A 16,704-nucleotide genomic window follows, 5' to 3' on the forward strand; every position below is an offset into this window, starting at 1 on the left:
GACTCGACCTAGTCGCTCCTCCTCAGCCTGACCTAGTCTCTCCTCCTCAGCCTTGCTCGACCTAGTCTCTCCTCCTCAGCCTGGCTCAACCTAGTCTCTCCTCCTCAGCCTGGCTCGACCTAGTCTCTCCTCCTCAGCCTGGATCGACCTAGTCGCTCCTCCTCAGCCTGACTCGACCTAGTCTCTCCTCCTCAGCCTGACTCGACCTAGTCGCTCCTCCTCAGCCTGACTCGACCTAGTCGCTCCTCCTCAGCCTGACCTAGTCTCTCCTCCTCAGCCTGGCTCGACCTAGTCTCTCCTCCTCAGCCTGGCTCAACCTAGTCTCTCCTCCTCAGCCTGGCTCGACCTAGTCTCTCCTCCTCAGTCTGACTCGACCTAGTCTCTCCTCCTCAGCCTGGCTCGGCCTAGTCGCTCCTCCTCAGCCTGGCTCGACCTAGTCTCTCCTCCTCAGCCTGACTCGACCTAGTCTCTCCTCCTCAGCCTGGCTCGACCTAGTCGCTCCTCCTCAGCCTGACCTAGTCTCTCCTCCTCAGCCTGGCCTAGTCTCTCCTCCTCAGCCAGGCTCGACCTAATCTCTCCTCCTCAGCCTGGCCTAGTCTCTCCTCCTCAACCTGGCTCGACCTAGTCTCTCCTCCTCAGCCTGGCTCGACCTAGTCTCTCCTCCTCAGCCTGGCTCGACCTAGTCTCTCCTCCTCAGCCTGACTCGACCTAGTCGCTCCTCCTCAGCCTGACCTAGTCTCTCCTCCTCAGCCTGGCTCGACCTAGTCTCTCCTCCTCAGCCTGGCTCAACCTAGTCTCTCCTCCTCAGCCTGGCTCGACCTAGTCTCTCCTCCTCAGCCTGGCTCGACCTAGTCGCTCCTCCTCAGCCTGGCTCGACCTAGTCTCTCCTCCTCAGCCTGACTCGACCTAGTCGCTCCTCCTCAGCCTGACCTAGTCTCTCCTCCTCAGCCTGGCTCGACCTAGTCTCTCCTCCTCAGCCTGGCTCAACCTAGTCTCTCCTCCTCAGCCTGGCTCGACCTAGTCTCTCCTCCTCAGTCTGACTCGACCTAGTCTCTCCTCCTCAGCCTGGCTCGGCCTAGTCGCTCCTCCTCAGCCTGGCTCGACCTAGTCTCTCCTCCTCAGCCTGGCTCGACCTAGTCTCTCCTCCTCAGCCTGGCTCGACCTAGTCTCTCCTCCTCAGCCTGACTCGACCTAGTCTCTCCTCCTCAGCCTGGCTCGACCTAGTCTCTCCTCCTCAGCCTGGCCTAGTCTCTCCTCCTCAGTCTGACTCGACCTAGTCTCTCCTCCTCAGCCTGACTCGACCTAGTCTCTCATCCTCAGCCTGACTCGACCTAGTCTCTCCTCCTCAGCCTGGCTCGGCCTAGTCGCTCCTCCTCAGCCTGGCTCGACCTAGTCTGTCCTCCTCAGCCTGGCTTGGCCTTAGTGAAACGCACCAAGACAGGATGCACAGATTAGACTAGGTCAAGCCTCGCTTTATCAGTTATACTGGATTTATATATTCTGCTTTTGTGAAACAGGCCCCCGGATACATATTTTGGTTATAATACAGTCATGTGACCCAGATACTGTAATAACACAAATACACAGGCATTGTTGAATAGAGTCCAGTGCTAACAACTAGCATAGCTTTAGCTCAACAGTCCGACCAATAGTCACTTATATAATTACAATTTGCCACATCTAAACATCTATAATTACAACGACCATCATCAACAACAGTCATACCCTTTACAGTCCCTCCAGAAAAATATGATTATGTGATCGCATATAGCGATCATAATTCAACGCATAATCAGCCAAAGTCCAAAATATGCGGGCCTTGCATGATTTCATAATCCCCGGATTTTCGTTGCAAAAAAGTCACATATATCTTAGCAGAAAGATGAGAAATGTTGTGTTTACTTCAAACAAGAGCAGCCATTTTCCCCTGTTGCTATGGGAAAGTTATGAAGTGATGTAATTACGTGACGTGAACATTATCGAAAAGCAGGATGTTGGAGGGGTCACTTTTTTTTCTCTTTTTCATCAAACCACAATTTTTGCAAGTGCTCGCAATTTCATTGCATAAAATTGCATAAATATCATATAGCATATTCCATCAGCATTTTTTAAGAAAACGTGCCGCATAATCAAGGATTTTTGCCGCCAACAATCTCAAAAAACTCAAAACTAATTTTTCTGGAAGGACTGACTTTAGCACCTTAGCTAATGTTAAACTCAGAAACCGCGATTACGTAAAACAACTGACAATTAGACAGTTATATAATAATTGTTACATATACCCATTAGAGGATGGATACCATCCGTTCAGACAGATATTTAGAAATGATCGGTCACATTAGCATTGAACATTTTAAATCTAAAACAGCTTATTATGTAGGTGCGCGCCTGTGTGATCATGCGCTTGTTGCCCTCTGTTGACATTTCTGAATGCCTTTCTACAGCTGCTTAATAAAAGCTTTCCACACAAACAGACATGTGTCATTAGTATGAGAAAAAAATCTGATTTTAACTGTCGGGCTCGGACAGAAATGTCTTAATGCCTGTCGGACGCGGGCCGGGCTTGGACAGAAAAATGTGGTCCGATCTGCACTCTGATGCCTATTTCCATCTCATTTCAAAGATCAAAGATCATTTTCTGATTTATTGGATAGATGATCCAAGAATTTGGAACCTGGCTTTATCCAATGTTCACATTAATGTTCCCGGAAATGTATGCAAATGAGCGCATATTTAACACGCCAATGCCTCGTTTGCATATTTAAACATCACACTTCAGACAACTTGTTATATAAAGGCTATTTAAAGCTTAGAAATGTATGGATCGCACTGGAATATTTATGAACTGAGTTGCGGATTTAACAGACTGATGCATAGATTTTGTAGACTTTAGATTTTTGTGTCATTTTCGTTACGTACAAAACAACAACATAAGGTTTTGTTTCAAATCTACAACAATCTAGACTAATCTAAAACGGAGCTTGTTCTCCCCCCTCTGTGTGCTCCAGGCTCAGCTGCCTCTGAACATGGCAGGCCATCAAAAAATCCACTTGTTCCCACTCCACCTGTTCAAAACACTATTAATCTGCTGCCTTCCAATAAAAAAAAGGCTTGGCTCTCTGCGAGGGGGGAGCCAATAGAGACGCTGCATTCTAATGTGGCCTATCTTTATCAAAAGGTGCCACTCCATTCCCACATACTGCTGCTTATTTATGACTTGTGAGCAGAGAGCCGGCAGGACACACATACGTGTCTTTAGGAGAAAGCCTGTGTCCGGAGGGCTCGTCCAAGACGTCAGATATGGGATTATCACACACCGCACTGTGGCAGAGAAGAGGTGCAGGGCGAGAGTGAAGAGTTTATCTGCCTTTTATGTGTGTGGTAGCAACTTTGGCAAACAGAAAGGAACTTGGAAAAATTGCTTTTAGTGCTTTTAAGGTATTTAAATATCTGGGGGGCCCGGAGGTTGTAAATCCCAGATCTGAGGCATCGCCTGCATGTGGCTGAGAAGAGGTGCAGGGCGAGAGTAAAGAGCTTACCTGCTTTTTCTGATGACAGCAACTTCGGAAAAACACTTAGGACTTTGTTAAAATTGCTTTTAGTTGCTCTTTGAAGCATTTTAATATCTGTGGACGGCGGCTGTGATCGCCTGTGGATGAGAGAGGAGCTTCTTTCTTTTTGGGGCCCATCAGGAGGTCTTTTCCCTGCCTGGATCTTACTGGATGCGTTGCTGAGACCTGCAGGCAGAGTTACAAAAAGTACTCCCCATGGATCCAAACATCCAGGGGTCTTTCCTGTTCAACAACAGCCTGAACCAGTTCCCCTCGGAGCTCAAGGCCCCGGTGTGCCAGTACTCAGTGGCCAACTCTTTCTACAAGCTCAACCCGGGCCTGAACAGCCAGCTGCAGGCAGCGGGGACGCCGCACGGCATCAGCGACATCCTGACCCGCTCCATGATGGGCATGGGCTCGCCGGGCACCACCACGCTGCTGTCCGGATACTCCACCGTGGGAGGGTTCAGCCCCTCCGTCACGGGCGCGTCCGTGTACTATAATAACCGGGACTACAGCTCGTCTCTGGGCGGGTTCTCCAAGCCCGGCGGCGAGTGCCCGATGATGAAGGGGCGCAGCGTGAGCTGCTGGGCGGAGAGCGGCTGCGACTGGAGAGCCGGGAGGCAGCAGAGCAGCAACAGTGAGTCTTTAAAACACCCGCAGCACGGACTCAACATCCAGCGAGTCGACACGCTACAACTTCCCCTCAACGAGACGGGTTACCTCGGCAGCGTTTTAAATTCAATCCGATCGGAAAAGATACAGAAATTAGGGCTGCACGAATGTGCCGTACCGTTGTTGAATATCGCGATAACGATATACAGTACAGGCCAAAAGTTTGGACACACCTTCTCATTCAATGCGTTTCCTTTTTATTTTCATGACTATTTACATCGTAGATTCTCACTGAAGGCATCAAAACTATGAATGAACACATATGGAATTATGTACTTAACAAAAATGTGTGAAATAACTGAAAACATGTCTTATATTTTAGATTCCTCAAAGTAGCCACCCTTTGCTTTTTTATTAATAAAAATTAATATAATAATTCCACTAATTAACCCTGACAAAGCACACCTGTGAAGGTAAAACCATTTCAGGTGACTACCTCATGAAGCTCATTGAGAGAACACCAAGGGTTTTCTGAGTTATCAAAAAAAAGCAAAGGGTGGCTACTTTGAAGAATCTAAAATATAAGACATGTTTTCAGTTATTATCACACTTTTTTGTTAAGTACATAATTCCATATGTGTTCATTCATAGTTTTGATGCCTTCAGTGAGAATCTACAATGTAAATAGTCATGAAAATAAAAAGGAAACGCATTGAATGAGAAGGTGTGTCCAAACTTTTGGCCTGTACTGTATAACTTATAAATAAAACAGATATTTAAGTGTTCTCAGTTCTGCTGCTTTCAGTATTCGGCTAAAATACAACAAATTGCTTGTTGGGTTTAAAACAAATGAAAGGAAATCATATCTTATGTTCTTTTATTTAAAAAAAAAAAAATAATGAATGAATCTTTCTTGCAACTGACAAAAAATGTCAGTGTCTTTCGCAAAATGCTTATTGTGCCGGTAGTTATCGGTGACCTTACAGTGACTCAACATGCAGCAAGTCAACACGTTCCAACGTCCCTCAACAAGCTGGTTAGCTTAGAGTAGGGCTGCACAATTAATCAAAATGGTATCGAAATCCCAATATAGACTAGTGCAATAGGCACACAGTGTTAAAGGCAACATATGTCCCGGCCTACAAACCCTATCCTACACACTACTGGTCCAGATCCTCACACAAATCACACTATAATCATTTACATTGTCTGACTTTTAATATTTGTCAGTGAAAATTAGAATAATGACACAAACGTGATCATTCCCTCCAATATCGTGAATGCTATCGCAATCGCAATATTAGTCAAAATAATCACAACTAGATATTTTCCTCATGTCGTGATGCCAGAGTGTTTTCAAATTCAATCTGATGACAAAAGATACAGAAAGGCAGTGCTGCACGGCATGAGGAAAATACGCGGTAACCCTTTCGTTGTCTTCCATTCGCCAATGCATCGTCATCCCGGTCAAAACTGAAAAATCAACACTTTTTCTGATGGTTTTTTTGTCTCTTTTTTTTGACACTTTTGGCGTTTTATTCAATGGTTTAATGCCTCTTTTCACTACCATGTATAAACACCACCAACACCAACTCATAACTAGTTTTACACTCATTACTTATTTTTGGAATTCATGGTCAATAAAAAATCTAATTTATAGGAAATTATACCTAATTCTTGAGTTAAAAAAAGCTGAAATTATGAATTATTTAGACCAGGGGTGGTGAACCTGTGGCTCTTGAGCCACATGCGGCTCTTTGCCTGCTCCTTTGAGGCTCTTACTGTGTGGCTGGGGGCTGTGTTATTGGTAGATTTTTTTTTTTCTTTTTGAAACATTTCAGATAAGTTTAAAAAAAATAAATCATTTAATAATTATTTTAAAATAAAAAATAATGCAGCAGAGTTTTTTTTTACGGACAGATTCTGCAACCTGAGGAAAAAAAAGCAGCCACAGATCACCTTCCTCATTAACCCTTTCACTGCTGAATGCCCCTCTAGTGACAAATGAGTAAACGAGTCGCTTCGAGTGGCCACAACCGAGTACAACCAGACCTAGAAAGGATTGTGGGTAACAAAGACTGTCAGGTTTCCCACTGAGTCAATCTAAGTAAGAAAAAAAACCTACGAAAACTGCTATGTATTATGACTTTCATTAGATCTGGAAGTCAGTGTTGTAATATGGACGTGCATGTGTTGTGTGGCTTTTTGCTATGGTGCGTGTTTTTTTGTGGCTCTTTATGCTGAACTGGTTGGCCACCCCTGATTTAGACTAATATTAAAGGAAGGATAATCACAGAAGGGTCAACGTTCGGTCGGGAGATGGTCTCAAAACATTTCAAGTTTTTTTTCAAATGCTAAAAAATTGAACAAAACACCCAAAATTGAATGAAAGTAGAGATCCGATCTTTTGTTGTACTTGCGAAGCGCGTTGTATGGAATCATCCGCGTTATTTTTTGGGTAAATTAGGTAGTTAAATAGAAACCCTTATTTCTGATGCAGACATTTAGACAATGGGTCAAATATGCCCCGAAGACAGCACAAGGGTTAACAATGAACATTGGGATGATGATCTAACTTGCGATAAATAAACCGATATTTACGTGTTCTCAGCTCTGATACCGTCAGTATTCTTCTAAAATACAACAAGCTGCTTGTTGAATTGAAAACAAATGAAAGGAAATCATATTCCAATATTATTTTAGCGAACAAATTCAACACTGAACTGAACATTAAAGGCACCAATTAAAAAAAGAAGGCCATGTGGCCGGGTTGGCTCAGCGGGTAGAGCAGGCGCACATATACAGCTTACAAAACACTTAGAAAATAAAGAGATATAAGAAAATACAGTATAGAAAATACAGTATAACAATAACAATAACAATAAACTTTTAGCTAAATATAGGAAGTAAAAAAAAGTAAACAGTAAAAATAAATATATATAAATATATATATATATATATATATATATATATATATATATATATATATATATATATATATAGGAGTGTGTATACCAGGGGTGGTGAACCTGTGGCTCTTGAACCGTATGCAGGTCTGTGCCAGCTCCTTTGAGGCTCTTACTGTGTGGCTGGGGTCTGTGTTATTGGTAGATTTGTATTTACTTTTTGAAACATTTAACCGATAAGTTAAAAAAAAAGCATTTGAATGCATCTGCCAATACATTTGCCAATTATTTTAAAATAAAAAATAACGCAGCAGAGTTTTTTATGGAAAGATTCTTCAACCTGAGGAAAAAAAATCGGCCACAGATCACCTTCCTCATTATTAACCCTTTCACTGCTGAATCAGATTGTTTGAAAGCCCCTCCAGTGACAAATGAGTGAAAGAGTCGCCACAACCGAGTACAAACAGACCTAAGAAGGATTGTGGGTAACAAAAGACTGTCAGGTTTCCCACTGAGTCAATCTAAGTAAGTAACACCCCTGGTGTATGGCATTGTGTTATTATGAAAAGCCCAAAAAAGAATCTTAAAAAAAAGAATGAGAGTTGTATTTTAAAATGAAGCTAGCTACTGATATTGTTCTGTTAACGAACTCTCAGAGTGTCTCTCGGTGTGTGTCTTTTGCGATGTGTTGCCAGATGATATAGATAAACGTACCGTGATGCCAGAGAAAAGACACAGAAACACACACCAACGTTAAAACTTATTGGACCAAAAACCTTTAGTTGGTATTGTTCTAAAACACTCAATAATGCTTAGATTATATCAGGTATTATTTGTTATTCATATTTTATTTTAGGAGTCATTTTCTAATATAATCTGAAAAGAAAATACAAAAGCAAGAACTAATTTCTACACTGTTCAAACTGAAGTCCCAGACCCAGTTTTGACATTTTTGTCAAATAATCAATATTAATATGATGTATTTTGTGACGCTGTTGGCACGTTACTGAAGGTTAATATAAAGCCACCAGCCCAGCTAACGTTACTGAAGGTTAATATAAAGCCACCAGCCCAGCTAACGTTACTGAAGGTTAATATAAAGCTACCAGCCCAGCTAACGTTACTGAAGGTTAATATAAAGCTACCAGCCCAGCTAACGTTACTGAAGGTTAATATAAAGCCACCAGCCCAGCTAACGCTACTGAAGGTTAATATAAAGCCACCAGCCCAGCTAACGTTAACGAAGGTTAATATGAAGCCACCAGCCCAGCTAACATAACTGAAGGTTAATATAAAGCTACCAGCCCAGCTAACGTTACTGAAGGTTAATATAAAGCTACCAGCCCAGCTAACGTTACTGAAGGTTAATATAAAGCTACCAGCCCAGCTAACGTTACTGAAGGTTAATATAAAGCCACCAGCCCAGCTAATGCTACTGAAGGTTAATATAAAGCCACCAGCCCAGCTAACGTTAACGAAGGTTAATATGAAGCCACCAGCCCAGCTAACGTTACTGAAGGTTAATATAAAGCTACCATCCCAGCTAACGTTACTGAAGGTTAATATAAAGCTACCAGCCCAGCTAACGTTACTGAAGGTTAATATAAAGCTACCAGCCCAGCTAACGTTACTGAAGGTTAATATAAAGCTACCAGCCCAGCTAACGTTACTTAAGGTTAATATAAAGCTACCAGCCCAGCTAACGTTACTGAAGGTTAATATAATGCTACCAGCCCAGCTAACGTTACTGAAGGTTAATATAAAGCTACCAGCCCAGCTAACGTTACTGAAGGTCAATATAAAGCTACCAGCCCAGCTAACGTTACTGAAGGTTAATATAAAGCTACCAGCCCAGCTAACGTTACTGAAGGTTAATATAAAGCTACCAGCCCAGCTAACGTTACTGAAGGTTAATATAAAGCTACCAGCCCAGCTAACGTTAATGAAGGTTAATATAAAGCTACCAGCCCAGCTAACGTTACTGAAGGTTAATATAAAGCTACCAGCCCAGCTAACGTTACTGAAGGTTAATATAAAGCTACCAGCCCAGCTAACGTTACTGAAGGTTAATATAAAGCTACCAGCCCAGCTAACGTTACTGAAGGTTAATATAAAGCTACCAGCCCAGCTAACGTTACTGAAGGTTAATATAAAGCTACCAGCCCAGCTAACGTTACTGAAGGTTAATATAAAGCCACCAGCCCAGCTAACGTTACTGAAGGTTAATATAAAGCTACCAGCCCAGCTAACGTTACTGAAGGTTAATATAAAGCTACCAGCCCAGCTAACGTTACTGAAGGTTAATATAAAGCCACCAGCCCAGCTAACGTTACTGAAGGTTAATATAAAGCTACCAACCCAGCTAACGTTACTGAAGGTTAATATAAAGCTACCAGCCCAGCTAACGTTAACGAAGGTTAATATAAAGCTACCAGCCCAGTTAACGTTACTGAAGGTTAATATAAAGCTACCAGCCCAGCTATCGTTACTGAAGGTTAATATAAAGCTACCAGCCCAGCTAACGTTAACGAAGGTTAATATAAAGCTACCAGCCCAGCTATCGTTACTGAAGGTTAATATAAAGCTACCAGCCCAGCTAACGTTACTGAAGGTTAATATAAAGCTACCAGCCCAGCTATCGTTACTGAAGGTTAATATAAAGCTACCAGCCCAGCTAACGTTACTTAAGGTTAATATAAAGCTACCAGCCCAGCTAACGTTACTGAAGGTTAATATAAAGCCACCAGCCCAGCTAACGTTACTGAAGGTTAATATAAAGCTACCAACCCAGCTAACGTTACTGAAGGTTAATATAAAGCTACCAGCCCAGCTAACGTTACTGAAGGTTAATATAAAGCTACCAGCCCAGCTAACGTTACTGAAGGTTAATATAAAGCTACCAGCCCAGCTATCGTTACTGAAGGTTAATATAAAGCTACCAGCCCAGCTAACGTTACTTAAGGTTAATATAAAGCCACCAGCCCAGCTAACGTTATTGAAAGAGCTGATGAATTTTTGACAATGTGAACAAGATAAATTCTCACTCAGAGGGAATGTAAACTAATTTTCAGTCGATATACGGCACCCCTTTATGGAGCATTTTCAGAAGATAAAACCAGGGTAGTGATACTCACATAAACTCGTTCCATCCCTTTTTCTTTGTTCACGTGGCATCCAGTAAGTTTTTTTTTTTGGGGAGTGGGGAACGGGGGAAAGGGGGGAGATGAAGCCCCTCTGTGTTACCAAGAAAGCACAACATTACAGTATAAGATGTGTGTGTGTGTGTGTGTGTGTGTGTGTGTGTGTGTGTGTGTGTGTGTGTGTGTTGTGTTGAACGTACGGGGGTTGGTTCTGCAGCACGGAGTCAGCATCCAGCTCACCGACACGTTACAACTTCCCTCAACGACGTGTCGAGTCTTTACTGAAGAAGATGAAATAAATCTGATCAGAAAATATACAGAAAACGTACACAAATTTCAAAACTTACCTGAACCAAAACCTTTAGTTTGCATTGTTTGTAATGCTTAGATTTTACAAGATATTAAAGACGGTTAAATATGATCACAAATATTTGTGTAACTCCAAACTATATATAAAAGTAGTTTAGTTTGAACTTAATGGCACAAAAATGACTCCATAGACCAGCAAATAAATGAACAATGCAACGCATTTATGAGGGAGATATTTTATTTACAAAAGTGAAATATGACGTAATGATGTAGGTAATCCGGGGGTAATCCTGGCCTTATAAAGAACTCCACTGATTATTGCTTAGATTTTACAAGATATTATTCATAAATATGTTAGTCATATTATTTCCAAAAAAAACACGAACTCACGGGGGTCGATGAGTACGAGCGGCATTTCAAACGTCCGATCAAGAAATGTCCCTTTGGTAGAATATGTGGACAATTCTGCTCATTCAATTGTTTTAAAATTAATGTTTATATTAACCCTCGTGTTGTCTCCCCGACAACCATGAAACACTTTTGTTGTTTTCTCCCTATCTCAATGGTTTAGTCGCTTTGTTTGATGTTTTTGTGGGTTTTTTCCAACCTTTTATGTGATTTTTCTGACCTTTTTTGTATTTTTTCTAACATTTTTTGTCATTTTTTGTAACATTTTTGTCACTTTTTCTGACATTTTTGACACTTTTTTTTAACCTTTTCATCACTTTTTTAACATTTTTGTCACATTTTTAACATTTTTTTTCATTTTTCGGACCTTTTGTCACTTTTGTTTGTTTTGTTTTGGTGCTTTTTCTGACATTTGAGGCTTTTTCTTTTTTATCTTTGTCGTTGCTTTTCCCAACTTTTTGCGTTTTTTCTTTTCTTTTTTTTACATTTCTGGCGCTGATTTCGATGTCCCATACTTTCTTTTATAATTATTTTTTAAACGGTGTCAAATTTTACCTGAAGACAACACGAGGGTTAAACATCTACAATATTGAATCGATATGTTTTCAGACAAAGAGATTCTGATGAGTGGATGAAGATGAGTCAGAGGCACGTTGTCTCATCAAACTGTATTTCAGCTAAATGTGATTCTTCTGTAAGGATCTGAAACACTAAATCCCAGTGAAATGTATTTTCTTGTCCTTTGATATATTTTCCAGGTAGCGGTCCTCTGACGGACATGTCAGGCAGGAAGAAACACACCCGACCGACGTTCAGCGGACATCAGATATTCGCCCTGGAGAAAACCTTCGAGCAGACCAAGTACCTGGCCGGGCCGGAGCGAGCCAGGCTGGCTTATTCTCTGGGCATGACCGAATCTCAAGTCAAGGTACACACATCATAATAGAGCTGCTTTAACCCTCGTCTGGCTTATTCTCTGGACATGACCGAACCGAAAAAGTTTCAGTCAAAATTTTTCTGCATTTCTTTGACTTTTTTTTAAGCTTTTCCAACATTTTTTGTCACTTTTTCCATTTTTTGTCACTTTTTCCAATGTTTTTATGTCACTTTTTGCGATGTTTTTCTCACTTTTTGCAATGTTTTTCTTACTTTTTCCAACATTTTTTGTCACTTTTTGTTTTTCTCACTTTTTCCAATGTTTTTTGTCACTTTTTCCAACGTTTTTTGTCACTTTTCTGTTTCTCTCACTTTATGCTTTTCCAACGTTTTTTGTCACTTTTTGTGTTTTTTGTCACTTTTTCCGATGTTTGTGTCACTTTTTTTCTGAGCTTTTTTTGACATTTTCTTCCTACGTTTTTCAACGTATCATAAAATTTTCTTTACATGCTATAAAATTAAATAAAACACCCAAATTCAATGAAAGTAGTGAAGTAGTGAAGTAGTGAAGAGCGCTGTATGGAACCATCCACGTCATTTTCTTTTAAAATTTGGTTGAAAGAAACCCAAATTTCTGATATCGAAACTTTTTGAAAATGGGTCAAATTTGACCCGAAGAAACAACAGGACGGGTTCAATAATGCTTTTGAGGTGAGGTGTCTTACGATGTATACGTTTAAACTTAGAGCTGATTAATCGATTAGCTGTCAACTATTAAAACAAATCATCAACTATTTTGATAATCGATTTACCAGTTTGAGTCATTTTTTAGGAAACAATAGTCCAACTTCTCCTATTCCAGCTTGTTAAATGTGAATATGTTCTAGTTTTCTTCTCTCCTCTGTGACAGGAAACTGAATATCTTTGAGTTGTGGACAAAGCGAGACATTTGAAGACGTTATCTTGGGCTTTTTGGGAAACACTGATCCACATTTTTCACCATTTTCTGACATTTTAGAGACCAAAACAACTAATCCATCCATTCAGAAAATAATCAGCGATGAAAAACATTGTTAGTTGCAGCTCTAGTTTCTATTTTCACATTAGTTTTCTTCTCTTTATGTTTGAACATTCCCGTCATTTTTTAGCATGTGATAAAGATCTTGTTTTTAAGGTGAAGCAGAAACAAAGTTGACCTACATAAAAGTGCAGAAAGAAAAACAAGTTGAAACTCCTAATCTGTGCTATCACACACACACACAAACACAGACCCACACAAACACAGACAGCAAAGATACAGCATAAATACAATACAACAGACCATAATTACAGTACAGAAATTATAAAAATGTATGATTAAAGTGCTTGTTGTGCTGTCTGATAGCCTGAGGTACAAAAGAGAGGCATAGTGCTTATTTTGTGTCACAGGAGGCCTTAGCCCACCACTACGTTCCATAACCCTACCAGTCAGATTACCATGAAGAGGGGGACCAGGGTCCCTCGTTATTTTCTGTGTCATTTTGGCCAGGCGGTCATCATATACTTTAGCCACCGTATTCAACTCTCTATTTTTCCAGCCCTTTAGTCCCTCTATCAATCCTGGCCTTCTCGGTTATCCCAGCCTTCCCAGCCCAACCCACCACGCAGTACCTCCAAACACTACATATCACTGGCACAAAAAAACATTCTCATTTCATTCTCATTCACATTCACCTTAAAAGACTGCAACTTCCTCGTACAAGATACACGTGGACTTAATCTTTCCATCAATAAGTCAACATGATGGAAAGATAAAGTCCACGTGTAGTAGTAAAGGGTCATGTATATTACTCTTCCATGTGCATTTTATTTGCCATTCTTAGCACATAATGTGTGTTCTGTCCAGTGAACTGGGACTATAATTTGAGAGGAATTGTATAATTATAAAAATCTATAATAATTGTACAATCCTCACACACACACACACACACACACACACACACACACATACACACGCAATCATGGTGGTTTTTCATAGATTTAAAAACAACAACAACATACTGTATACACTTATCAAGCATCATTCCAAGAAGGCAGCGGTGGAGGAAGTATTCAGATCCTTTACTTTAGTAAAAGTACTAATACCACACTGTAAAAATACTCTGGTACCAGTAAAAGTCCTGCAGTGAAAATGTTATTTAAATAAAAGTCTGTAAGTATCATCAAAAAAAATTTACTTAAAGTATTAAAAGTAAAATCCTCTCATTGTAGAAAGAGTAAAGGATCCAACCAGTTGTGTGTTTAATGGTCTCATCGTCTCAGCTGGACCTGTAGGCCTTTATATTGTTGGCTAGTTTACTTTATATTATTCTATCTATCTATCAATCTATAAATCTATCAATCTATCTATCTATCAATCTATAAATATATCAATATATCTATCTATCTATCTATCTATCAATCAATCAATCAATCAATCAATCAATCAATCAATCAATCAATCAATCAATCAATCAATCTATCTATCTATCTATCTATCTATCTAGGTCTAATCATGTCAACTCGTTATATTGTCGGCTAGTTTACTTTATATTAAAACATCAGATTTTATAAACTGCATGTGTTTTGTGTGCAGGAATCTAAATGTGTAAAGTAACTAGTAACTAAAGCTGGAACAGATGAATGTAGCGGAGTAACTAAAGTAACTAGTAACTAAAGCTGTAACAGATGAATGTAGTGGAGTAACTAAAGTAACTGGTAACTAAAGCTGTAACAGATGAATGTAGCGGAGTAACTAAAGTAACTAGTAACTAAAGCTGTAACAGATGAATGTAGTGGAGTAACTTAAGTAACTAGTAACTAAAGCTGGAACAGATGAATGTAGCGGAGTAAAAACTAGAATATTTCTCTCTGAGATGTAGCGGAGCCTCAACATCACCTCATTTGGACTTAAGTAGGCTACAGTACTTTAGTATAAATGTAGGCCTACTTGGTTAAATTCCACCGCTACAGGAAGGCTAACCCCCCGTTGTGTGTTCAGGTGTGGTTTCAGAACCGACGCACCAAGTGGAGGAAGAAGAGCGCCTCCGAGCCGAGCTCCACGCAGGCCGGCCTCGCGGGGCCGGGCGGCGACGCCTCGGACCACGAGGTGGAGGACGAGGAGTACAACAAGCCTCTGGACCCCGACTCGGACGACGATAAGATCCGGCTGCTGCTACGCAAACACCGCAGGGCTTTCTCCGTGCTGCGCCTCGGGCCACACAACGTCTGACAGAAATTGCTGCAAATCACACACGCGCACACACACACACACACACACACACACGCACACAAAAACATACACAGAAAAACACGCACACACACACACACACACGAATACATACACACGCGCACGCACGCACACACACACACACACACACACACACACACAGAAAACATACACAGAAAAACATGCACAAACACGAATGCATACACAGAGACACACAACAACATACACAAAAAAACTCGCGCACACACACACACACACACACACACACACACACACAAAAACATACACAGAAAAACAGGCACACACACACAAACCAGAAAACACGCACGCGCGCGCACACAGAAAAACATACACAGAAAAACACGCACAAACACACAAATACATACACACACACACAGAAAAACATACACACAAAAACTCGTGTGCGCACACACACACACACACACACACACACACACAGAAAAACATGCACACACACACGAATACACACACACACAAAAACATACACAGAAAAACATGCACATACACACAAATACATACACTCACACAGGCACACACGCGCGTGCTCCTCAGCAGACCTGCATGCTGTAATGAAAGTAATTAGTTTTGAAAACAAAGTCTAAGCATGTTCAGAAGAGGTCATGAGCTCAACAGTGAAGGCTCCGGTTCCGGAAATGATTTTTCTCATTCAAATATCTCCAATGACGTTTTAGAAAATGTTTAACGGTATATAGAGATGTTTAACGGTATATAGAGATGTTTAACGGTATATAGAGATGTTTAAGCCTGGAACAATAGCCAAACGGCTATGAGATGAATCGTGACCATAAAACATTTGATACGGGCACAAAAGAACATTTTGAAAACAGCAAAAAAAAGAAAAGAGAACAAGGCTGTGTGTACAGAAACTTCAGTGGTAGCAGCTAGCTATAGCCATTCGCGGTTCACAATAGACTTCCATGGTAACAGCGAGTCCCACCAATCAGAGACGTCGCTGTTAACACTAATGCTGCGTTCCAGACACAGTTTTTAGCCGTAAGTTACGACTTCAAGTCAAATCTCACGAGTTGGTAGCGTTCCAGGCAAAGTCACTGTCAGTACACGATCCGTTCTGCACATGTGCAAGACGTGAAGCACATGCGCAGAAGAAAATCCTGTTTTATGAGGATTAACGACATTAGACATTAGCTGTTAGCTATATAAACTAACGTTAGCTTCCCAATGGAGGCTAACGGCTGGCCAGGAACCTCTTGAGTATCCTCAGTAAAACAGGATTACACTGCATGACCTGTTCCATGCTAGCCTCCACCGGGAAGCTAAATGTTAGTTTAACTAAACTAACAGCTAATTTGGCTAACTGCTAGCTAGCTGACAGCTCGATTCAGTCTAAAATAACGTCAACTCAAGCTAAACACCGGGAAAAGCAGGCTACAGCTAAATTAAGACTTTACAGTAATAACAATAAAGACAAGTATTGATTTGATTGTATTTTAAATGAATGGGCACAAGTTGAGTAGAACTGACGTTACAGATGTTATACATTTTAACAGTTATTTTCAGGTTTTATTTTGAGGGTCTAGCTGTCTCAGCTAGCGGTTAGCTGAATTAGCTGTTAGCTAGCTAGCTAAACTAACGTTTAAACCAACGACCGG

At 40.9% G+C, this 16,704-nt stretch overlaps 1 protein-coding gene across 1 annotated transcript; it reads left to right on the plus strand.

Annotated features, from left to right (window-relative positions):
• The first annotated feature begins 3,767 nt into the window (after nt 1-3,767).
• On the plus strand, nt 3,768-15,075 carry nkx6.3 (NK6 homeobox 3). The gene is made up of 3 exons (XM_028579269.1): nt 3,768-4,191; nt 11,688-11,857; nt 14,825-15,075. Exons 1-3 carry the CDS (start codon nt 3,768-3,770, stop codon nt 15,053-15,055), a joined length of 825 nt encoding a protein of 274 aa, XP_028435070.1. The 3' UTR covers nt 15,056-15,075.
• Nucleotides 15,076-16,704: the final 1,629 nt, after the last annotated feature.

Source organism: Perca flavescens, chromosome 5 (genome assembly GCF_004354835.1).
Source record: "Perca flavescens isolate YP-PL-M2 chromosome 5, PFLA_1.0, whole genome shotgun sequence".
NCBI lineage: Eukaryota > Metazoa > Chordata > Actinopteri > Perciformes > Percidae > Perca > Perca flavescens.

Excerpts from the sequence above, each read along its gene's own strand:
- nkx6.3 (XM_028579269.1), top strand. The coding sequence starts at position 3,768 with ATGGATCCAAACATCCAGGGGTCTTTCCTGTTCAACAACAGCCTGAAC. Across the intron at positions 4,192-11,687 it reads GAGGCAGCAGAGCAGCAACA|GTAGCGGTCCTCTGACGGAC; the intron begins GTGAGTCTTTAA and ends TATATTTTCCAG. Across the intron at positions 11,858-14,824 it reads TGACCGAATCTCAAGTCAAG|GTGTGGTTTCAGAACCGACG; the intron begins GTACACACATCA and ends TTGTGTGTTCAG.